Raw genomic sequence first — 24936 nt, 5'->3', positions numbered from 1 at the left:
TATGGCATAGAAATCTTCTCCCAGTTTAGAACAACTCCTCAATGACTGGACATGCAGTCCACAGTTTTTCTTCTCATCTGCCACCTGTGTCCCAATGCTGGATTTGTCTTATTCTGGTCTGTTATCTTAATAATTGTCTAATTCCTGTTCTCTAAAACTCAGTAACCAATCTTGAAGTGAAAAGGTTCAATTATAGCTAAAATAGTATTGGAGGCAATTTAACAGCGCCCTGAAATCTAACCAGCCCATCCTCAACTGCTTTAGATCGAAGTTAGCTATTACATGTGATTTCAACTTTTTGGGAACAAAAATGACAAAAAATCTTAAGATGTCCATGTCTCTGTCCTTTAGATATAACCAGCTCTTACAAACAGGTAGCCAAAGTCTAGTCTTAGTCAAATAAAGTTTTTGTGTTTTAAAGGTATTTTCACGCAGAATAGGTGGTTCCAAAAAAGAGTCAACTGTGAAAATTCAAAACACACTATCCCTTTAACCCAAAGGTCGACCAGGGACCTAATAAGCTAGGTATCCAAAAGTGCATGAACTAAAAAAAAGGAAAAGGAATAGACAAGACACATCTATATGTCAACAGGACAAGTCCACCAGCACGCACCCAAATTAAATTCATCAGCCTCGTGCATGAGCTACCAGCGCTCTCCATAAAGGGCATCACGCCCAGCGCAGCCTCTCAGACTCTGCCCTACACAAACAGCACAGACGTGCTGCTGATGCTGGCACTGGCAGGCCTGAGATCCTGAAGCCACCACTGCCTTTGAAAGCGTCAAAGTGGCATTTCAAAAATCCATCTATAATACAAGATCAGAAGGCGAAAAGAGATCGCCTTAGTCTTGGGCTAGGATGTTTTTCTTTCTTCCCCTGTCAGTGCAAAGAGGCGTACTTGCACTGCACTGCTGCCGAGCTGTACAGGCTGAGCTCACACGACAGCCCGGCTCACTGACAGCTGTCGTGACTGTGAGAGCCTGTCGCAGTCGGAGTGATGACTGAAGCCTCTTAATTTTTTAACACTGAAGTAGCTTTGCTCACTGCTTCGGTTAAAGATGTCCTCAGCCAGCTACCAGGCAGTTTGCTGGGAAACTGCATTTGCACCTGGTTCTGACAAATGGAAGAAGGGAACCTGGTCTGTTTGGGGACTGTTTGCACCCGTCAGACAGTGAAGCATCTGAGGACACAACAGCTACACATAGCTTTCACAGCTAGGAAGTACGTTTCACCATGTTACTGTGGGATCCTCAGCATGGAATACTGAGCTGGAATCACAGAGTACTTTAGACTGCAGGATCAGTGGAGGTCATCTAGTTCAACTCCTGCTCCAAGTGCAAGAGCAGGGTGCTCAGGGCTGTGTCCAGTTGAATTCTGAATATTCCGAGGATGGAAATACCACAACCTCTTTGGCAGCCTGTGCTGATATTTGGCCACCCTCATGGGGCTTTTGTTTTGTAGTTGGAATTTCCTATATTGCAGTTTGTGCCCATTGCCTCTTGCTGTATCACTGTGCACTTCCAAAGTAGTCTTCTCTATAACCTGCTGAAGACAGCAATAGGATCTCCCCTTAGCCTTTTGTTTTCAAGGAATGTAAGCATGGAAGATCACAAGGCCTCTTGGCCTTGGTTGTGGCCTCTGACTTGGAAGGACTAAAGCAGGCTGAGAGAACCAAATTTGTAATTAATGGTCATAACATGTGCAGGTTTTGATCTGGCACAGACAATCCTCCAACCTAAATTCCCCAACCAAGCAATTATGTGATATAGTCCAGAACCTAAAACTAACATTTATGTACTTTGAACAATTAGGGAACTAGTGCTGGCATAAAAGAACTTGCAAAGCCTCTTGACTTTATATGTATACCTAAGGTTACCTTAAGCAGAAAATTCTATTTGAAGTAATATGGAAGCACCCTAGACAATACAGAAAAAGAGTACTATTTAATATTTTTGTGGTAATCTCTTAAAACTATATCCCACTGTGATCCAAATGGATACAGCTCTAATAATATTCAAAGCTTTCTTTTTTATTCAGGAATCACAGAATTCACATAATGCCCTTTTTCTGTTTCAAAAACATTAAGAAAATTAAGAAAACCTAAAGTACTTGCCTTTATATACTACTAAGAACACATAATACAGGTAGAGGTTGGCGTTTTCAAACTTGGATGTCTAAGTCAGATAGAGGGTCAACTGTTCAACTAGTATAAACCAGTAACGAAATTTTGATTCCTAAAACTCTGTTTAAATACAATCATTGACTCAGTTTTTCAAATCTGCTGTGAACACACAGCAATGCACAACTTTTCCATTTTTCTTTGTCTGAAGAGCTCGCTATCTCACTGTCAGCTAAAGAAAAATAAAGAAGAAACTTTACTAAACCTTTCTAAAAGCAGCTAGATTTTCAGGGTGGAATGAGAACTATTATTCCATCTTTTTAATTTTTCCATTCTTTCATATGACTTCTACCTTTCTTTCACCTGTATCTACCAAAATAATGCATGGATTATTGTAAAGCCTGCTTCTTTCCTTCAAAAATATGATTAAAAATCTAGGTCTAATCAAAGAAAAAAGCATTGAAAGTAAGTTCAGATGTGGGATATGAATGGAGCTTTTAAAAGTAGAAATATAGTAACAAAAACATCAAAAATTAATCTGAAGTCTCCTGAACACACCATATGATTATATAATACTAACTCTTCTTTTTCTATTACTATTGTTTGACAAAAGGTACACTACCTTATACACATTTGTCACTTTATGCTTTCTACGGTTGAGGTCAAAGAAAGATGTGCAAAACACTCATTTCAGATGCAAATTCCTGTTACTGAAAAGAAAAAGTCAAAATATTTAGTAGTAGAAAATGGACAAGCTTAATGGCATTGAATGAATCTCATGGCTTTACTTTCACTAATGCTGGAAAACATTGAATATAGCTTGATGACTTTTACTGACACGAATGCAAAGATAACAAAGGCTGATACTTGAGTATCTATTCTCCTACAGCTCCCTTTTTTTGTTCATAGAAATTCTGTTCACAGAATTCATAAAAAGTCATTAAAAATTCATAGAAATTTTGTTCACAGAAATACATTGCTCTGTAGGCAAGAAGCAAGCCTCTTCATTCTACTGTATCTCTCAGAATTGGTGCTTTTGAAACTATTATGAATTCTTCAATCCTATTTCTTTATTTCCGTCTCCCTTCCCACAAGATTTCTCCTCTTCAAAAATTCTTGGCATCTTCACAGTAGCAGCTTCTCTAAAAAATGTTTCTCATCTTTCATTTTACTTTCTCTCCACCAAGACAGAATGTTTCCCTATTGTTATTTAAACTGCAGCTATTCTCCCAAGTCCTAGGCTCAATATTTCAAAACATCTTCGGAACTGGGCAAGGTGAGAAGAGTTGCAAGATCCATGCAGAATTACACCAGCAGAAGAAAGACACTGGAAGCGTTTGGCAGCAAATCCGAGCTAGAGGATGGCTTCGCTTCAATGTTAAGCCAGACAAAATGAAGTGACTGAACTGACGGAATGAAAAAAAAATGGCATATCAAGTTTCTGTCACCACTTGGCTCATTCAAGGCAGAGATGTCAAATCAAGGCAGAATAAATGCCTCTGAGCTTGTAAGAGACTTCAGTGGCTGACCCGCAGAGTGCTGCACAAGCTGACACATGACCTGTCTCTCCTTTCCCTTTAGTGTTTCTCCTTATCTCCCTGGAATTATTAGTCAAATATTATTATTAGTGTTATGAAACATATCCAAATATTAAAGACAAACAATTGGAAATCCTTGTCAATATAGACAATTCTCTTGGAACTGCAAAAAAAAGGTGTCATATTGTAATGTGAATGTTTAAGAGGAAAACAGCAGATATTTTCTGAATCACACTCTACTTCAGCTTTTTCAGTGGTTTCTTACTTTTTTTCTCCAATAAACACACATAATTGTATATTTGCGTTGTTGGAATAGCAGTGATTTATAGGATTTGCTTCAAGAACCATAAAAACATGGAATTCTTTTTTACAAGAAAAAATAGTTGTGTACATAGAACAGATCATTCTTTGTTTGATTTTTTGATACTGATTAATTGATAGACTGATTTAGTATGAGAACCACTGCACCTGAAATGAACAGAAAATATATTAATTGCTCTAGTTTGTATCTGCTTGATTATATGAATATGATCAAAATTTTGAAATTTGAGTATTTCAAATAGCCAGAGGTAAGAGTACTTGTACATCTGAAATCTCTCTGCCTTTTATGACATTCTACTCAATTTCATGAACTTTTGTGGTTGATTATTCTTAGTAAAATAGATTGGCCATTTTTCCCCAGTGCATTCACCATTTCTCAATAACCATATCACAGATTAAGCATATTCTGAAGTTTTATGCCCCATGTCATAGCTCTTGAGACTGATAAAGAGTTGTTGAATGCACATTTATTATCAAGAACAAAGGCAATACACTTGAAGATATGAAAAAGCTTCACTGAATGCTACAACAGGGAGAAGAAAGTTGGGGGCAGGGGTTAAAAGAACCATATCTTCCGAATGTGTTCTATAAAGAATAACTCCAAATTAGTCTTATTTTTTTCAATCATAATGGAAAATAGAAATAAATGTGAGATTCAGCTCACAGTCTGTGTAATTTTAGTACATATGGATACCTAAATTCCCATTATAATCAAACTGTGATGGTCACAGCAAAAACTAGAGAGCTGTTCAGCTCACCCTAAATTCCCCACATGAACAAAGTAGCGGCCATTTTACAAATTTTAACATTTTCAAATAGAAGTGTGCTCTTTGCTTTTTATTGAACCTAGATCTCTCTCCTGTGACCTAGGTCTATACCCCTCGGGGTACTGGTGCTAGTAGGGACTTCCTCAAGTGCCTTCTTCAGGGGAATAGCAATCTCTCCCTGCAAATTTAGGCAGTCTCTCTCTTCCAAAGTGTCTCCTTCCTAACATCAAACTAATTACTTGCTCATAAACAGCCTTAAAATTATAATAAAATCAGAGGAGCTTTAAACCAGTTCCTTACTGTGGACACACACACAAAAAAATTGTTAAGTTTGCTATTCTTTACACGCTACTAATTTGAATGTGCTATTCATTTGTCATGTAAGTGTCACTCTCTATAGTAAAAGTTAAAACCTCAAAAAGTCCTATTTATGAAACCATTTATCACTTTGCTTCTTTACTTACCAGCCACGGTAAAACTCATTGCATGGGTTCTGTTTCTTCCAGTAGCTACACAGCGGTACATTGCAAAGTCAGAAGCTGTAACGTTTCGAAGGACGACCGTGGAGCCCGCCTCGGGAGCGCATGCCACCAGTGCACGCTCCTCGAAATCGGAACCAAAGCTCTTCTCCCCTAACGAGTTACACAGGGCAATGCTATCTATCCGATCTGCTTTAATCCTTTCCCACATCACTTGCTGCACTGAATCGCCAATATTATAAGGGCAAGTAAAAGTGACATTTCCTCCTGGCTCAGTAAGCACAAGATTATTTTGCTTCTCAGGTAGTTCAAAGGCGTCTGTTGAAAAACACAAAAAATAGCAAAAAAACTGCTTATAATTAATTCAAGTGAGGTTGAACATCAACATTTCCTGAATGGTAAAAATTAATGAAATTGGCTTAAAGCAGAAAGGTATTCAATTTGAAATACTGAAAAATGGCATTTATACATATATAGACTATATTTCTATGCATATCTAGAAAAAACAGTAAACTATGGAGCTATGAGCTGCTGCGACACTGCAAGAAGGAAATTTCTATACATTTCAAATGCATTAATATATCCAATAAATATTCAACAACAGAAATTATAAGGCCATTCTAATTAAGCTCATGATAGTCTTATCCTTCTAAAATTCTGCATTCATGCTAATTAGAAAAAAAAATAGTTTGACATGACCCTCAGGATATTCCAGCTTATGAAAGCAATTGTTCCATTCACAAACCTCATCACTCAAAGGTGCACAAAATTTCTTAACCCCTTACATGCTCTACCTAGGAAAATCCTTTGCTATATTCAGGCTGTGGTATGCAAGGAGACTTCCAGATAAATTCAATAGCTTAGCCCCATATAAATTATAGATACTTTATATTTTAAATCATTTTGATTGAAATTTCTCTGCTCAGAGCTATTAATTTTAGTAATAGAATTCACTGTTTACAGATTAAGAAAATAAAAGATATTCTTCTATAGAAAACTGATCAGTGTTTCTTCTATTTAAAGCACTCAGTAGCCATTTTATTTCTAAAGACAGCTGTGTAATGCATGTATCTCCTAAAAAAGGAGTACTGTCAACTTCAGTGTTGAAAAAGATTAACAATCAAACTGCTTTGCCTGCAATGTAAAATGACTGATCTTTCAAGCTGTTCAAGGAGTTTCTTTCTCATTAGATGCCTTTATGTCAAAAAATGTCACCAGGATATATTTCTTATATGTTTGCCTCTATGTACCGTAACAACTGGAAGAAGAGACAGAAAATTAAAATATGTGTAGGAAAAATGACAGTGATTAAATGCATCAAAAACTGTCTAGTAGGTTTTAAAATGAAGCAGTAAACAGCAATACATGGAGGAGGTTGGACTAGATGATCTCCAGAGGTCCCTTCCAACCTTACTGATTCTATAGTTCTGTGAATGGCATGGATCCAGTAACACCCTGGCTGGAACAGGTTCCACTGTAAGACTGTTAGGCTTAGATACTGCTTGGTGTAACATTTTAATCAAAGACCATGGGGAAATAACACTGGTAAACTTTATTGCTTTGGATGCTGGTAGAGCTGGGGTACCCAAAATCATAAGTACTGGAGAAATAACTGATACAGGGTGATCTAGCCCATTTCTTAAGCTAGATATAAACAAAGGGTAATGGGATTTCATGTGGCCAAGTATGCTACCCTAAAACTAGAAATAAGTGACTCCCTTCCCACTGAGCAGAATGACAGCTTTGCTGTGGAAGCCTGAGACGCAGAAATAAATTTGCACGCTCTCAGTGAAACAATGAAGAGTAAGAATGAAAAAGGCCAGCTATAACTTTTGAATATTTTATCAATGGAACATAGCACAGAAAAATTACCATTCCCTCTGCCTTTGGAGACGAGAAGTATGATTAAAAAATGTAAATGCTGGAAGACAAAAGGAACCGTGTCTAATTAGTTTACCTAAAAAAATTAATGAGTAACTTGGCTGCATGTAGATTGCAATCAAGGAGACAGGAAGTTAATGACAGACAAGGACAGAAGCGAGATAAATTCAGATTAAACAGAAGGTACAATGTAGTTAAGGTAATTAACTCCTTGGACAACATGCCAAAGTTGGTTAATTTTCTGTTGCTGAAGAAGACAGCTAAGGCTGGATAATCATGTAAGAGCTCATACCAGTTTCAGCAAAAATTTACTCACCAAAGTAAAACTCTTACTCAAATCAGACTAAATGACTACTATCATGGGACTCCGCACTTGCAAGAAAAATTCCTTGAAGTGCAGATCCCAAAATCCAATCCTTCGAAAGTCACTATACCAGAACAAGGTCATTTTTTAATGGAGAGCAAATTCAGATTGCCAAGTGAGAGAGCTAGTTTAAAAAGGGGTTGGAAATCAAATCTCTTTCGGTTTCTTACAGGAAACCATATTCTTACAGGCCAGATCCTTTCCTTCAGCCCCGCTTTCCAGACCACCGGCTTACAGTAAGTGCCTGTTTTTACAATAAACCACATCCTTCCCTGAGTCTTCAATAATATCTCATCATCATCTTCACTTGCATACCTCTACTGTCCACTTCCGCTATGAGCAAGCCCTACTGCTACCTGCACTCTCCTCATGACCCTCCACCAAATGACCCCCTCTGCTCATGAGTCCTTCATTTACTGCCAAAGCCGCCTTGAACTGATGACTTTGGCAGGAACTTAGGCACTTCTCCTATCTAAACATGGTTACTAAGGGGGCAGGGGGGAAGCAACCTTTTATCTTGCTGTCCTGCTGTACATTTGATAGGAAAATATATATTATGCATGTAATGAACTGTGACCAAACAGGTAAAAGTCATTCCACCATAACCATGAAAATCTCTTCTGCCTGATAATTTATTAGTTAAATCCTTATATTATGTTTATCCAACAAGATATCCCAGGTTCTCAATAATATGTCACACGTTTTTGTTTTGTACATATTTTTAACTTGGCAGTATGTGGTAACATTCAGCCATTTACACTCTTAATAAAAGATTTTAATCAATCCCATTCTTACACCTTTCTGAACACTGTTCCTTTGCTTTGAGCCTGGTAGATATGGGATAAATACACTATCAGAAATATATCCTACAGAAAAAAGTATATCCACATATTTTCATCCCTCGACCACACACAAATAACTCAAGGTAACAAGCACGTGTGACTATTTCAGAAATGCTAAAAAAATGGAGCATTGCATCTGATAAAAATAGGCTTCCCCTGCCCTCTGCTCGCTCTGACTGCAGCTGCTGCCTGCTCTGGCCATGTAATCTGCCCTTGTGATAAAAAATAGGAGCAGGTGAAGTAGGTGCGTTTGCCTCTGCTTACCAAGGAGGTGCGCTGTGTTGGACACCCCTCTCAAGTCTTTTTTGGCACAGTGCTCTCTCACCATATCTTGTAATTACCCATATCTCCCACTGTTATAGGACCATTAGAAACATAAAGTGGGAAAAAAATCTAAGCTTTTATATTTTAAAAAACATAATCTTTCAGTATTTTTCTTGGAAAACATTTAGAAGCTCAAGCAACTAAATTCAAATGCTACAGCAGGGAAATTGTTGAATTAAAGAGAGTCCATTTTGGAGAGGAAATAAAGCATTGCTTTATTATTATTATTATATGCACGGGGAATTAAAAGCCAATATAAATGTTATGTAAACATCAAAATAGCCTACTTTTTTTAAAAATTGAATGCATATTATTAGCTTGATCCTCATTGTTCTGGCCATTGTTCTGGCTAGGGAGATTTTCAAAATCCCTACTTTTTGGTTCAATTTACAACAAGAGGTCTTATGCACTTCCATTATATTTGGCCTGTGATTTTATTTCTTCAGTGGGAAGTTATTTAGATATCTTGACTTTTTTTCAGCTATTTATTCATTTTAAAGTCAGTATCTATGACATTTTTATTACTGTTCATCACAGGTGTCACTAGTGTTAGATTTCTAATCTTGTACAAGATTCCAGAGTTTCACTCATAGACATTAATCCTCCTAGTTTAAAACTGTACAAAAAAAAAAAAAACAAACAAAAAAAAAAAAAAAAAAAACACTCTTTATCTTTGTTGAGGCTTAAAGGTTAAGTGGATGTTAACTGTTACTGACACTATACCTATAACTGGCTTGGCAAACACAGTTACATCAACTTCTGCAGACAACACACGCAGCCTAGCAGCGCACACACTGAGCCACACCACACATCTGAGGACACAGTCAGTTCCCACGTGCTCCAATGTACCACGAGATCAGGAGATGCTCATTCTGAAGATAGCAGAGCTACCTTTAAAGTAGCCACCTTTAGGAAGTCATGTTCACTATCAGAAACAATAAATGACCTTAAAATATTTTTCAAAACTGTAAAGCTAACCTGGCTATAGAGTAAAGACAGGTTCCTATTTCCCACTTGATTTTCCCAGGCTCTGAGAGCAAATAAAGTTTTCTTCTTCTGTTTATAATAAAAGGTGACAAATAAATCAAAGATGAAAAGTAGGCTCAAAATTTTATGATGATGAACTTTCTCTAGGCCTTTCTATCACCATGAAAATCAACTTTCAGAAAAGTGTCCTCTTCATTCTTCCTGCATAAGTGAAATATGGAATGATATTTAAATATATGTCTGTCAAAATAATGTCTTCCCACTGTAGAGTTTCTAAAAAATATTTTTGTCCTTTTTTTTGTATAAAACAGGAACATGAGGATTCTCCAAATAAGTTGGAGAATTAATGAGCAGTAAAGATCTTTATTTCTAACAAAGTTTTGACATCACTTCTACAATTAGACATAGAAACCAGCAGTAGCACAATGCTTGAAGAGAATGTATTTTTCTAACAGCAATTATTTGGATTATAAAAGATAAAAAAGGAAAGCATTCATACTCCCCTACTTCCTAAAATATCACTTAATAAATGTAACAATTTGGTGAATCTGTCTGCACCAATTATTAATTCTGCATGAGGTTATAAACACTTTGCATGTAGTTTTAACCCATCTGCTGATTCTAGTTTGTTTATGCAGATTGCATCACTATTGCTATTTTACCTTTTCTTTAAAGCTGAACTTTAGTTACTTGGGGTGCAAGGATGGGGAGAAACTGAAAAGAGGAAGAGAGAGTATGGTTTTGATAATAGAAGGAAAATCATCCTCTATTCAGAAAAAAAACATTCATGAATTTCTAGCAAGAAAAATTTGGGTTTGTTTGAGGAAGAAGCCATTCAAGAAGAGCATATAATGTGCTATCCTAGAATTCAACCACAGGAGTCCAGAACGTATGAGAGGTCAGGATCCCAGATTTTCATCCTCTACAGGAGTCATCATCTTAAGATGAAAGGAATTTACCAGCAGTAGGAATGCAATAAAGACAGAAGTGATGCAGACTACTGTGCCCAGGCTCCTGAAGGTTCAGACTTCAGGTAGGACAGAAGAAATTATGTTTTAAGCCATACAGCACAGAAAAAGCAGGGGAGAGGGGATGGGAAAGGATGAGAAAAGTCAAACTGACCCCTAAGGACAAATATTTGAATGGATACTTCTCAGGAAGGAATGCCAAGGATCGCAAGAACAGTCCAAGGAGTCTCCACTCCACAGTCTCTCTGGGCAACTTGTTTAGTGTTTGAGTACTGTCTCAGGAAAAGCAATTTTTCTTACATTTAAGTGGAATTTCTTGTCTATCAGTTTATGCCCACTCCCTCTTGCTCTCTCAGTGGGCACCACTGAGGCTCCTCCAGCTTGTGTATCAACCACTCCTCCCAGCTTTGTGTCATTTGCAAATTTGCTGAGCGCACTCTGTTCCATCATCCAAGTCATTAATAGAGAAATAAACAATATTGGCCACACCTGGAATACACCAGTAGTGACTGGTCTCCAGCTGGAGATCATAATCCTGTGAGCCCAGCAGTTCAGTCAGTTTAATCCACCTCACTGTCCCATACTTCATCAGTTTGTCTATGAGGATTTTATGAGAGGCAATACCAAAAGCAATGCTAACACCAAGATAAACAATACCTACTGCTCTCTCCTTGTTCATCAAGCCAGTCCTCTCATCATAGAAGGCTCTCAAGTTGCTTAAGCACAATCTGTCCTTCATAAACCCCTGCTGACTATTCCTGATAACCTTCTTGTATGGAGGTTTTGCTCCATCAGCTTCCCAGGGATTGATATGAGATTGACCAGACTGTAGAGCTTGCATTTCCCAGATTTTCCTTCTTGAAAATAGGAGTGATATTTGCTTTCTTCCTGAAGAAGTCCTCAAGAACTCCCCTAATCACTGCAACCTTTCAAACATATTTAAGAGTGGCCTCACAGTGACAATGGCCAGCTCTCTCAGCACTCATGAGTGCATCCCATCAAGTCCAATAGGTCTTTGTATGACCAGTTTGTTTAAATTTGTTCCCTAACCTGATCCTCTTTCACCAAGGGACATCTTTGCTTCAGACTTCCCTTGTTCATCCATGTAAGCTCCCTTTGCTAGATTTCTTGCTCATTGGGATGGATCACCAGAGGATTTGATCCATGTGGTCCAAATCAACCACTCTCTCTTACCCATCTCCCATCCAGGGTCATATCCCATTGGATTCTTCCAAGGAGATCCCTAAGCAGACCAAAGTCTCCTCTCTTGAAACCTAGGGTTTTATCCTTCTATTTGCCTTGTTCCCTCCTCTTAGGATCCTGAACTCCACTGTCTCGTGGTCACTGCAGGCAGGTTACTCCTGATCATCACATCCCTGAATAATCCTTCCTTGTTTGCAAGCATGAGATCCATCAGAGCACCTTTCCTTGTCAGATTCTCAATCACCAGCATTAGGAAGTTATCATCAATGCAGAAATCTGGATCGCTTGTGCCCTGTTTCCCCTCCACAAATATCAGCTTGTGCCCTGTTTCCCCTTCACAAATATCAGCATGATGAAAGTCCCTAAGGGGAGCCTGCAAATATGAAATGTCTTCCAGTTGTCTGGAGAGGGCCTCAATTACTTCTCCCTAGTCAGATGGCCAGTAGCAGATCCCCAGCAAAAGATCACCCACATTGGTATGCTCTCTAATCCTGACCCATAAGCTCTCGCTAGCCCCCCACAAGTTCACAGACAGAGCTCTGTGCATTCCTGCAGTGTACACATAAAAAGCTACTCATAATCCCAGTCTGTCCTTTCTAAAGAGCATGTACTCATCCACCGCAGCACTCCAGTTATGTGAGCTACCCCACTATGGCTCTGTGGCCCCATCGAACTCATAGCTCTTTAACAGCACACAGAACTCTATTTCCTCCCGTTTGTTCCCTGCTGTATGCATTGGTTCACAGGCAGCTCACACAAGCATCCAGTCACATTGAATTCCCAAAACAGATGTGAGAGTTTCCCCAAAATGTTCTCCTCACAGCATTTCCTTATTTGTGTATATATATCCTCAGGATGGACTTCCTCCCTGTTTGGTGCAAGGTCTCTCTTGTCCATATCATCCCACGCTACTTGCCAACCTTGCTGCTTCCATACCTGTTTGTGAGGCATCAACTTCCTTTCCCATTGCTCCTAGTTTAAAACTCTCCTTACAGACTGGCCAGCTAGTTGGTGAAAATGCTTTTGCCTCACCTGGTCCTCTCTTCCTGTCAGTCCTCAATCGTCAAAGAGGCTCCCGTAGTCATAAAACCAATGCCTTGATGTTAACCACCGGTTGCTCAACAAGCAGGTTATGCAGGATATGCCACCTGCTTACCAAGCCTTTCCATTTCATTGTCAGGATCAGGGAGGAAACCACCCAGGGTCCTATATGTTTGACTTTAATCAGTAGCTCCATGTAGTCATGCTTGATGTGCTCCAGGTCTCCTCTGGCCATAGAGAAGTGCCCAAGCCAAAGAGCAGCAAGAGATAGTAGCTTGAGTAGCTCTCTGCAACTCTTGCAACAGTAAAACTCCCTAAACAGCAGGCTGGGTCAGTAGATGAACAGATTAGAGGTGAGATTCATCCCTAAATTATCAAGCAACAGGAAGTCAGCTAATAGTAATACAACCCTTCAAATTTTATCTCATCATAGTAAAAATGAAGCAATCCTTGTGGACACTAAATGTGATATTTTTTTTTCTTAACTGAGTATATTCTGATGCAAACATTGTAACGGAGAGTACATAATAGTGTCATTATTCTTAGTAACTAAGTTAGTTCTAAAATAGAAAGAAGTAAAAAGAAAAAAAGAAATGTCAAAAACCAGCACTGAATAAAAGGGTTTGAATGTTATAAATGATTGTTAGCTGAACAGTGTCAGCAGTGTGATACTGTTTCCAAAAAGACTAATTTTCTCAGGTATATGAACAGAGAGCCCATAAAAGACAAAGCAACAGCTAAGCTTTAGATGGAGCTGGGTGTTTTGTTCTAGGCATCACATTTTACTAAGGATGTACACAAACTGGAGAGAATTCTGAAGAGAATAAGATGAAATTTAGAATCATGACCAAAGAAGAAAATTTAAAAGAACTAGGTGTGATTAGTACAAAAAAGGATGACTGAAGGCTGTTATCATGAAAGCCTTACTGTGAGTGAAAGAAAAGGACTACAGTGAATAAGCTCAGTTTTAAACAAGAAATGTTTGAGTTAGATATAATGGAAAAGATTCTTACTGCAAGGCTGGTTAAGCACTGTGATGACTGTGTAAGAATATCATGCATATATTTTCCAACATGGGAAACATTCAGATATGCTTATCCTACATCAGACCATAGGGATGGATGAGATGAATTTATAAGGTCTATCCATCTGATTTTTTCCCAGTTGTATAATTCATTTTGATCCTCCTTTTCCTTCACAAGAGAAAAGGAGATATCTACTCTACGCCCAACAATTTTTTTCTCTGTTCCTTTATACTGAAGGAGCATCCAATCCTTAGCTCATCATAGAAGACAAAAAGCAGTTCTTAACAGGTCAGTAACCACAGCAGAGATATGAAGAAGGCAACTTTTCTTGGCTACATCCTCTTCCTTTCTAATTAAATGCTGACAATCTGGTTGACACTGTATAAAGATGCAAAGATAGTTCTTGCTCTGGGGAGCTCAGTCTAAGCTGAAGAATGAAGATCCCTCAGGATTAGCTTTTGCTTCCATGTACTTTAAAGGGCCGATAGTTTTTCATCGTAGACCTATGAATCACATTCTGAACTGGGACAGAGATAAATAGAAAGTAAGCTATTTCAGGTGAACAGGGACTTGAAAAAAATCTATGCAATGTATTGCTTTTGGCAGGCAGAAGAACAGTAATATAGAAGGAAGTGCTGTGTGGCATGGATATTATCACGCTAATTAAGAATAGAAAAGCTCTGTCTCTGCTATAACAGGATAAGTTGATCACTCTATTTAAAATATGAAAGTACTTCATAGTACATCTGGCATTTAAATACTCTGTTAATGAACTTCCATTTTTATTCAGAGTTGCTAGCAAAATATCTCTCTTGAGCAAATGGTCCATCCTCACTGACTAAGATAAAATCAATTTTTGTCATGAATTTAAAAAAATACAATAGTATGAAAACAAAGAACAGTAACAATAACAATTATTCTTTTAATTCATATTACAAGATGTAAAAGTCATTATAAATGTCCAAAAAATATTTCCCATTTCATCCGCAGCATAGAATGGGAAAATTTAAGTCAAACTAAGGACACTATTTTACCATCTAACTGAAAGGAAACTATGGAGAAAATAAATGTAAGATTCAAAATATACCAAAAAGTCATGTTAAAATTCAGCATTTTTTAAAGGTAATTAAGCAAAGACGTAACAAAAAAATCTAGTTAATTTTAACTACTACTCCTTTTTCTGTAAATAAACAAAAGACATTGCTCTGACATAAGGCCAATTTTCATTTAAACATTTTATACTTTCCTTGCTGAAGACTTTTGGCTTTCTACCTAAATGTGTAGCAAAGGCATAGTATATAGAACAATATCAGGTTTTGATCTCTCTAGTGATGTTTATTATAGTCTATTTTTCAAGTTAGATCTACACTGTAAATTTGAATGCCATGTGTTTTAAGACTGTTGAGATAACCTTAACAAATCTAATTATGTGTCACAAAGCTCTTCACAGGTTGATTCACTTTGCTTCTAAGAGTTTTTGCCTACATTCAATCATCTCAGCTGCTATTAACCTAAAAATAGTCAATATTCTAACTACATACATATGTGGAAACTTAAATACACACGAATTGTTACATTTCAAGGCAATGGCATCTGCAGGACTAAGCTGTTAGTAAGTCAAAGCGGCCTGGGAGAATATGAAAAACCGCATGGAGTAGTCTTGAGCTTGATGCACCTATCACTATTTCTCAAGGCAGAATAAATCAGATGATAGTTTGTGGTTGTGCTGGAGGCTTTGATACAGGGGGCTGATGAGATGAGAACTATTGCACTGAACTCCAGCTGACAAAGAAATGTCTCATACTTTAATAAGTGCAATAAAGAAAGAGCAAAATTATCATTCTGGGGGAAAATAGTACAGACCTATAACCAAATAGTAGTGGTTGTTCATGTCTCTTCAAAAAACATCATCAATATGAAAGTGCAGTAGGAAAAAATGTTTTAAGTAGCCATGATATATAAAGCCTGAATTAAATTCATTAAGTTCAATAAAGTATTATGCCTGGAGGACATTTCAAATGGAAGCAATCAGTATTTCATTTTTACAGGATGAGAACAAGACATAAATTCCCTTCAGATCTGTTGAAGTCTTAAGATCCTGATTTGTCTAAATTTATGGAAATCACAGATTTGAACTAAGTAACAGTCCATTGATCTCTTCTTAACTTTTTGTATATATCTACATAACAATGTTCCATGGAATCAATGACAGCTGAAAAAGAACAGAAAAAAAAATCAAGAACTTAAAGACCTTCTTTTCTGTTGAATAAATGATAGACGAGGCCAGAATTATTCCTTAAACTCTTTTTCTGTGGTTTGATACTTTATGAAAACTTTTAAAAACTTCCTTTATAGATGTGTGTTTTTGTAGTAATGAATGAATTGAAGAAAGAAGAACCAAAGGACTGAAGACAGATCTGGCAAAGGACCAAGGACCAAAAAAACAGATGGATCTAAGCCCTTAGTGGCCATAGGTAAGTAAAAATCTGGACAAAACAGGAAAGAAAAAAAAAAAAGATTATTGTAAGAAGAAAAGGGATTTTGCCAGTACCTCATTCAGTTCATTTGGAAACGAAAACCATCATACTACTATTCGTTCTAAAGTGCTAGAAATTGGAAAAATTCCCTATATAGATTTCTTTGCAAAGGTTTATGCTTTAAAATATATTTTTATAAAGAGATATATTTTAAGGTATAAACCTTTGCTGAATTCTTGTTACCCTTTTGTTATAGTTAGGTACATAACTGACAACACCTTCCCCCCCACACACACATATGAGTACTGTGTTGTTTTGAGCTGCCGCTGAGACCACAGTTACACATGCACTGCTAAGACCAGCTCCCCAACAGGCGAACCATGTACGCTGTTCCCTGAAGGTCCTTTTATCTAAAAGTACGATTACAACAAACTGCAGCTTCAAATGCTTTCCCGTCTAGGCAGCAAGCATTGGAATTAACATCTTTTTGATATTCAGCAGTTCCTGCATGGTATTTCCTATGCTAATGCTTCTTCCATTAGTAGTGACTTTACTCTCTGCTCCTCACGTTTTATACTGCTTTCAGAATCAGCCTTCAGACATACATATCTAAGTGCTGCATATAAGAAACTCAAGATTGTCTTCAAACTGTTCCCCAAGAAAAGCGAGATATTACAACTACTGACCATTCCTACGCAAATTTAAAAAATCTTATCCAAAAATATAAAAAGAGTTTTCTCTATGGGAAAGGATTTTGTTTGTTTAGTGCATGGACTGTTTGTGGCTCATAAAATGTAGGAAGATTGAGGGAAAAAGAACATTGAACATTGAACAGTTCTCGGAACTGTTGGATGTATGCTCACACCATGAGAACAAAAGTAGCAGATTCACACAGCTGGGAAGCACCTTCCTGTGGGATAACTAGCATCTCTTTGCCAAAATATTCACGGGTAATGGTGGCAGAGTGTACTCAGGCTCTTCGCAATTATGTTACGCAATTTCAGTACTGAATCCACTTGTAAAAACATCCTGTAGCTAAATGTGAAGTTTCCAAGAAAATATCCCTAATATTACTTCTTTTCTGCCCATATGTTTCAGTAATGCCAACAAAGAAAGCATGGATAATATTGTGCAGTCTGGGATAATTCTTTCTCTCCTGTTTCATAGACTTCTCAAGAAAAAATTTTAAAAAAATTAAAACAAAAAGAACAAAACATTTCTTTGTATCTCCTGATAGGAGAGGACTGAACTGAGATCACATCCAGTAAAAAAATCAGTCAATACAACAACTAAGTCAAAAATTTGATCTAGATGGTGATTTATCACCACTTCTAGTGTCTTTCATCTGTCAGTAATGCAACAAGGATAGTGCACTGAGAAAAGAGCTCTGGGATTAGAGCTATAATCTCCTCTATCTCCTAGGATCCCAGATCCATATGACAGCGCAGCTGTTCCTTGCCCAACATTAAGATTAATCTTCTCTCATTTTTTAATTTTGTCCCTGGTTAAAAATGAATGTAATTCTCCCCACACAGACCATAGTGGGGTGACCTGGTGTTCTATGGCCAGAGAATAAGGCAGCAGCAGAGCTCTAAATGGAGTTTCTCCAGTATTATTTTGCTAGCTCTCATATAGTGGCAGTTTCTGGGGATCTTTTATTCATTTAATGACATCTTTAATCACATATGAAAGACTGTAACAATGGAGGACACTTTTTGTTATAAAAGCACCTTTAGCTAAAGGGAAAGATATAAAGGCGTTGTTGAAATAATAATAATAAAGGTGGGCTTATTTCTTTTCAATATTCTACTTATTTCTCTTTTTCTGTGTTTTTGTTTAAAAACTCTTTTAACTGCTTTATGTTGTAAAGCATCAGGGTCTTCTTAACACTTCTGTATTACTGAGCATATTCACATTAATTTAACAGACAACACTTGTCATATTTACTCCATGATTTAAGCACTAGCACTTGATGCTTTCTATTACACAGATGAAAGATGTTCCCATATCAGAATCATATCAATTTTACCCACTCTGTATACACTTAGGTCAAAGTTTTAAAATTTATGCAAAGCATATGGGAAAGCAGAATCAGGCCCACGATCTCTGTTGATTACCAGTAGTGATGTACTACAGCAACTTGGAACAGTTTGAGTGCAGAAGGATTCATTACTTTGCAAACCAGCAAGAGCTATTCCAACACACTTCATCCAAATTTATATACCTGCCAGCAGATGTGTTTGCTACATGAAAAGCCTATCATCTTACACTCTAATTAACAGTCACTGTCACGGGTAATAGACTCACAGTATCCATGCCAATACCAGTCAGGTATTTTGGGTCTTTATGCTGTTGCTAGCTTTCATTGAGGTCTACGCTGCAAACTCATCCATGGTACACCTGCTTACTTATGTTAGTGCAGAAACATCTGTAAGTCCCACAGTAACTGATCTCAGCTTCACAGATAACTCCTGAAACGTCTCAACGCACAGACCACACTAGTTAAATCATAAACCAGGCGTTGAACTGATTTAATCGGTTCTGATTAACATAGAAACCTTAATACTGTCAACCTAACCTCATCTCTGCTAATTTACCAGAGCAAGGTTAAATGCTGTAAGTGCCCACAAACAAAGTTGCATCAATTTAAAGGCAGTGTCATTGCAAATTAGTGCTGTTCAAGGGCCACCAGTGCTCCATTCTTTTCCCTCTATTTCTGTCTTCATCCAAAAAAGAGAATTTAGGTCCAACGAAAGTACATCCTTCACAGAAGCAGAGACTTAATCAGGACATGCTGATGATTGAAAACATATAATTTAAAGCTTGATGCTACCCAGAGCACATATAGGGAAACTTTAAAAACTGAATCTAAGCAAATGGTAAATAACACCTGTTTGCAGAGAAGTAGAAAGTCTGCACTCCAAAAACTGTTTTTCACTGCAACACCACTACAATACAGCTATAATGACTGCAGATTCAGCACCTAAGCATACTTATACGTGTGAGTCTGTAAAGCAACAGACATTATGGAATTCCCTAAAAATATAGATTTTCATCCCTTACAAGTTTCTTGATCAGCTGTTGCAATTACAAGAAATGAATTTTGCAGTCAGTTGTTAATCTGGGATTGTGCAAAAAAACTAATACTTTTGGAAAAGTAATATGTATTAAGAATCAATAAATTACAAATCTTAATTGAAAAAATAATGTAATCCGCAGATTATGTTGTTCAGATTTCTGTACACCAGAGAATATCAGTACTTCATTTTCCAGGACCTCAGCTCCTGAATAGCGAATGTTCATCATACAGAACAAGATCCATGTCCCAGTATTAGACCAATACTTAGCTTTCTCAAAGCTCTTTCTTTGGTGTAGAATATAAAAGCTTCAAAGATAAACATCAATGTCCTAATTTTACAGAATGAAAGATAAAGAAGAAAAATTATGTATCTATTGATGGCAGCAAGTTGAAATACAGCCTGCATGGAAGTGAATTTAAAGTTTACTGCTGATTTAATCAAGGCAAGATTTCATCCAGGGAGTTTAAAATATTTGATAGTGATGAATATGTTAGTAAAATTAGATAAAGACTGACTGATATTGTTCTACTATAACCACTGCATTATTAAAGACTTTTTCTAAGCTCTATTTTTAATAACATATTTAATTTGAATTACAGAATGAAGTTGTAATATTTTATCTTCACTGATAATAAACTTTATTCTCTTGAGATCAGTGGATATAAAGATCATGTTTATACATAGCTATAGGAATGCTGAACAGGATAGTTCCTGTTCTCAGAAATCTTTATTCTTTAAATGGGAAAGAAAAGGATTAATTTCTATATAACATTATTATCACCCTCTGTAGCTTGATTAAGAGATATGCTTGAAATATTGGAGATTTGTTTTTGTTTCAGGTTTGTTTTTTAAAGTGCTCAAATGAAGAGAAAAATCCTATATGCTGAAAATGCTGAATCCCACAGTATCATTCAAAAAATACCTCTGATAACAGATCCACTTTGTGTTTGGTTTACACTGTACTGAAGTCTGTAAGTGGAGAAGGATAATATCCCACTGCATAATTTGTTTCTTGCATCACTTCGGATCAGCCCCGGACAGTACATTCAGAAACAAGCTGCTGAGATCAGCACTGCCATGGCCAGGAAAAAGTCTGAATGTACTTGCAGATCACTATTACATCTAACTTTTAGGGTTTTATAGAAAATCAATTACTGTCAAGAAAGGCTTAGCACTGCCAGAACTCAGGTCGTAAGAGATCTAGTTTGCCTATTCTTTTTTATAAAGAATAATCTAGATTTTCAGATCTTGGCTTATTTAAAAGCAATCAAAAATATGTTTCAAATGTCTGTAGTTTTATTAGCACTGTGCACTAAATGGACCAGTAGACAAAAAGAAACTAGAGGTATTTCTTCAATAATGTTATTCCTTACCTAATAAAACAGACACCTGAGTGAAGCAGGCGTTCAGGGATGCCACTAAAGGAATCGCAGTTGAGGAGCTCTGACGCGAACTGCCAGCCTGACCTAAGGGCCCCCTCTTAACTCTTTCACTAGTAGGATCATCCCCTCCACATGTGAATAACTATGTGGATTGCATGGCCATGCCGATGGGTCATAAAAAGGAAAATGGTTTCTTCTCCAAACTATCTTACCTAACGAAACACTTTTGGGGAGGAACTAAACATTTTCAAAGTGAGGGCAATAATTTCTGTGTGGTTTAGTTTCTGCACTGCTGAGCACCATTTTTTATTGATGAAAAAATAGCAGAGTTATGAAGATAGAACCAATTTGTCTTGCATTTTTGAAGTTGAGATGTCTTCTACAAGTCAGGTTCATCTTTTCATTGTAACATTGAAATAAGAGAAGTGTAGAGAAAATAAGGTGGAAATGGAAACTCAAAGGGATAAGGCTAGGAAAAAAAAAAGTTATTTTTTACCTTCTGGTCTTTCAAATGTTAGAAGCTAAATTTCCCAGTAAATACAATAAAAATTGCAATACAGTAAAATATTGAATAAAGTCTATTTGCTTTGGAAGATGTGAAAAGGGTACAGAGTTTTTCTATATTCAGCATATCAGATCAATAAATCAGTAGCCTAAACTAGTTAACCTTTGAAGGCTATTCAATCATGAATACACAATGATCGCCTACAGACTCAGCAATTATAGTTAGCTCTCCTCAGAGAGGCCTACTCCCCTGCACAAGTCAATTGACCACTACTGAATAGGCATGGAAAAATTCTAGAAAAGGGTTCTTTCTTCTTTGATTACTTATAGAGTAGGGAAAACTAGTCTGAGACTTAGGAATGATCTGGGAATGCCCTCACCATTGACCATACTGAAAAGATACGATCCCCTCCAGGTTTGTCTATACTCTGGGGAGATCCTGTAACAGGTTGAAATACTGTGAGAAGCTTGTTCCAACAGAAGTATCACTGATGCTATGACCATGAGTACCCAAGACTGCCATGTAACACACTGCTGCTGCGATGGCTACCTGGCTCCTCCAGTTCACTCCCTTACTTGCTACTTGTCTTAAAATGACCTTCTGGCAGAGTACTATAATTCTTTCCTGTCACGCTAGTGCTTACCTCCAAATTACTCCATTTCCATATGCTATATAACTGAAAAGAAAAATTATATTGTCAAATACTCCCTAAACTAGCATGCATTTCTGTTTCACATATACCATAAATTTTTAGAAGAATGAAAGATTCACTTACCTGGCTGAATAATTTTTATTACCTTTTCCCAAATTCCATCTGGATAAGTTTGAATGGAGCAGAAATAAACACCAACATCTTCCAAAGTGCTCTTGATGAAGGATAAGGACTTGTCTTTGCCGGAGTCATTTTGAAAATGAATTCTTCCTTTGTAATTGTTTTCAATATGTATGCCATAGATTGGATGCAAGACAGCTATATTTGCTTTATGAGTTAAATTTCTTTTCATCCAGGATGTCTGGATTATCATGGCTTTCTTTGGATATACACAATCCAGTTTCACCTTCTCTGTAAGCTTTACAGTTGAATCCACAAACTTTCCCTCCACACCGGCTAAAATATATACGTAAATTTAGTCTCAGAATTAATGTCAATAAATTTGAAATAAGAGCAAAACAGAGCAAAGTGCTGAGAAGTCAAAGCTGTGCTAAAAAAAAGAACCCTAGATGTTATCATTACTTCTAATTTTTGAGTATAACTGAACACTTAAAATCTGCCTAATATATCTTCATGATATAAAAAAAAAGAAGGAAAGAAAGAAAGAAGGAAAGCAAGCACGTTACGAAGGAATAAGGCTAAGAAGCCTTATAAGCTAGGAGGAATAATAAATCTTACTTCCATAAAGCTGCAGAGCAACCATAAGAAAAGTTATACTGTCCATCTCCAAGCACGCTGGACTCAATTATTGTGCAACACAGTTTTATTCAGTCTCTGTGCACCGCGGGCCAGGCTCCCTGGAAGCTTTTACCTTTGAAGCATGAAAGATAACATGCACTTTTTACTTTCACATTCTGTAAACACTGAGTTTGAGATCTTGGTGCAGCAGCATCAAAGAGGCACTAAATGCCAATCAAAATCCACTTGAGAAAAAAATTTCCATTATCAATGACTCTTTAGGAATGTATATGAGTATTATAACAACCGATGGAGCAAGGATCTTTGGTTTTCTCAGCACAAGTAAATAAAATCCTTCCAAGCCATATATTCAAAAATCAATGGAATTTCTCCATTTTTCTGCCATTGCAATTCAACATTTATCTCTCATTCAGGGAGTATGAAATTTGGAAAAGATGAGACAGTTTCCATCTGTTAGAAGTTATAATTTTGTGACTATTTATAAAAAGTAAAATCTTAAGGTCTGAGACTTTTTTGGTGATAATATGTTATGAGATAGTATTTGGGATCGTAATTATGCAACTTGAAAATTCTTGTTTAAGAATCCTCAGTATTTTTGACTCATGTTGAATTTTGTCAGAATAAAATACACTTTTGCAATTCTATATTTTTTTCTTAAAACAACTGCAAGCATTTTGCATTTCAGCAGGCTATGTTAGTTTATGGAGCTGTTTAAAACTGGAAAAATGTAATGATTGATTTGAAATCAAAATTAAGCTTGACTCAACAGGTTAAAATTATCAAATGAACAAACAGATGCAATTTGAACTGAAGCTGACCAGAAAAATAAATATTTTAGGGTGAGTCATACATTATAGAAGCTTTAGCCAGACATACATTAGTTATTTTTGAGATTCTTCTCATAAAACAATGACTTCTCTGGAAAATAAAATGTGTATGTATTTATCTGTATTAAAATGTGTATGTATTTATCTGCATGTTTTAGGAAAATACAGCTCTTTGTCTACAGAAACTCCATCTTGCTACTTCCTTCTTCAATCTGTAACTCTCCATTGCTGTTGTTGTACTTATTTCTACTCTACCTTGTCAATAAATACAGAATCTACTGATTTAACAATCAGTAGTCATAGACATATTGTACTCTATGCCAGTTTTTAACTCAAGACTATGTTCAATTTTTAGCTCAATTTTTAACTACCTGAATGAAGGTCTGCATTAACTCTCAGGAAACAATAAAAGGCAATGTATTTATAGGCATATATTAATAATTGTGTTTATTAAAATTTAGACAAAATAAATTTTTAAATGTTACTTTACTTGATCTCTAACGCTTATGTGATCACTGTATTCTTATTATCTAGAATAAGCTTCACTGAAAATTCAAGTCTTCGGTATTTTTCTTCTTCTGGATGGCTTATCCTAGGAAGGGAGGAGATCAGAGATTCAGTGTGAAAAGGCAGTAAAGTTTGCTTTTCTTCATCATGGTTTTTATTCTTTTAAGGGTGATTTCCTGTTTTTTCTCTGCCTGAGAGCTGTAGACTCATTAAATGCAACCGTTCTAAGCAAGCTATTCCTCCTCATAATAAGAAATGAGGCTTAGCTTTTTGTTTGTGACAAAGTTCTAGTTTTTAATTCAACTGGTAGGCTACAGATCAAAAGCTCCCTAGAATTATAAAAATAGGATAAGCGAAATCTTTTCTGAGAAAATTGAACTCAGCCTTTTAAATGATGCATGTTTAATAAAAATAGCTCCTCATATATTCTTCTAATGACCTTGTCTTCACAGTCTCTCCATTTGTGTACTGTTTTCATTTCAATTACTTCTATGTTCCGAGATTTCCATAAACACTGGATCTTCACAAGAGCGCAAACTATGAGGCAAACAAAAGCTTATAACTCAGCTTACTTTATTTAGGCAACTTCATACTTTCTAAGAATATGACCTGTTAATAATTAACAAAGTTTTCTAGGGCAGATGAAAATCTGGATTTTCAAAATATTCTTAGATAGTCAGTGGCCCATCTGATGCTAGGTGTAAAAAATTAAATAGAAAAGAATTGAGTTGAAGACAATGTTGTTTTATTAGTATTACAGAGTTACCTTTTTAAAACAGACCAAAAGAATACTGTCTGTTTAGCTTGCCTCAGGAAATAAAGGTATTACTGATAAGAAAAGCAGGAAATGGGAACCTTCAGACACTAAACTATAGATTTTGTATTGAA

General features: G+C 36.6%; 1 protein-coding gene across 1 annotated transcript in view; it reads right to left on the bottom strand.

Moving 5' to 3' along the window:
• Positions 1–22739, bottom strand: part of CD226 (CD226 molecule) — a 28929-nt gene extending 6190 nt beyond the window's left edge. Inside the window, exons 1-4 of the mRNA XM_062568524.1 lie at positions 22694–22739; positions 22079–22411; positions 18737–18739; positions 5210–5542 (exon numbers count right to left, since the gene is read on the bottom strand). Of these exons, the coding sequence (XP_062424508.1) occupies positions 5210–5542; positions 18737–18739; positions 22079–22411; positions 22694–22739 (715 nt within the window). The remainder of the gene's footprint in view (positions 1–5209; positions 5543–18736; positions 18740–22078; positions 22412–22693) is intronic.
• Positions 22740–24936: the final 2197 nt, after the last annotated feature.

The sequence above is a fragment of the Rhea pennata genome, chromosome 2, assembly GCF_028389875.1.
Source record: "Rhea pennata isolate bPtePen1 chromosome 2, bPtePen1.pri, whole genome shotgun sequence".
Classification (NCBI taxonomy): Eukaryota; Metazoa; Chordata; class Aves; order Rheiformes; family Rheidae; genus Rhea; species Rhea pennata.
This window is presented reverse-complemented; position numbering and strand designations above follow the sequence as displayed.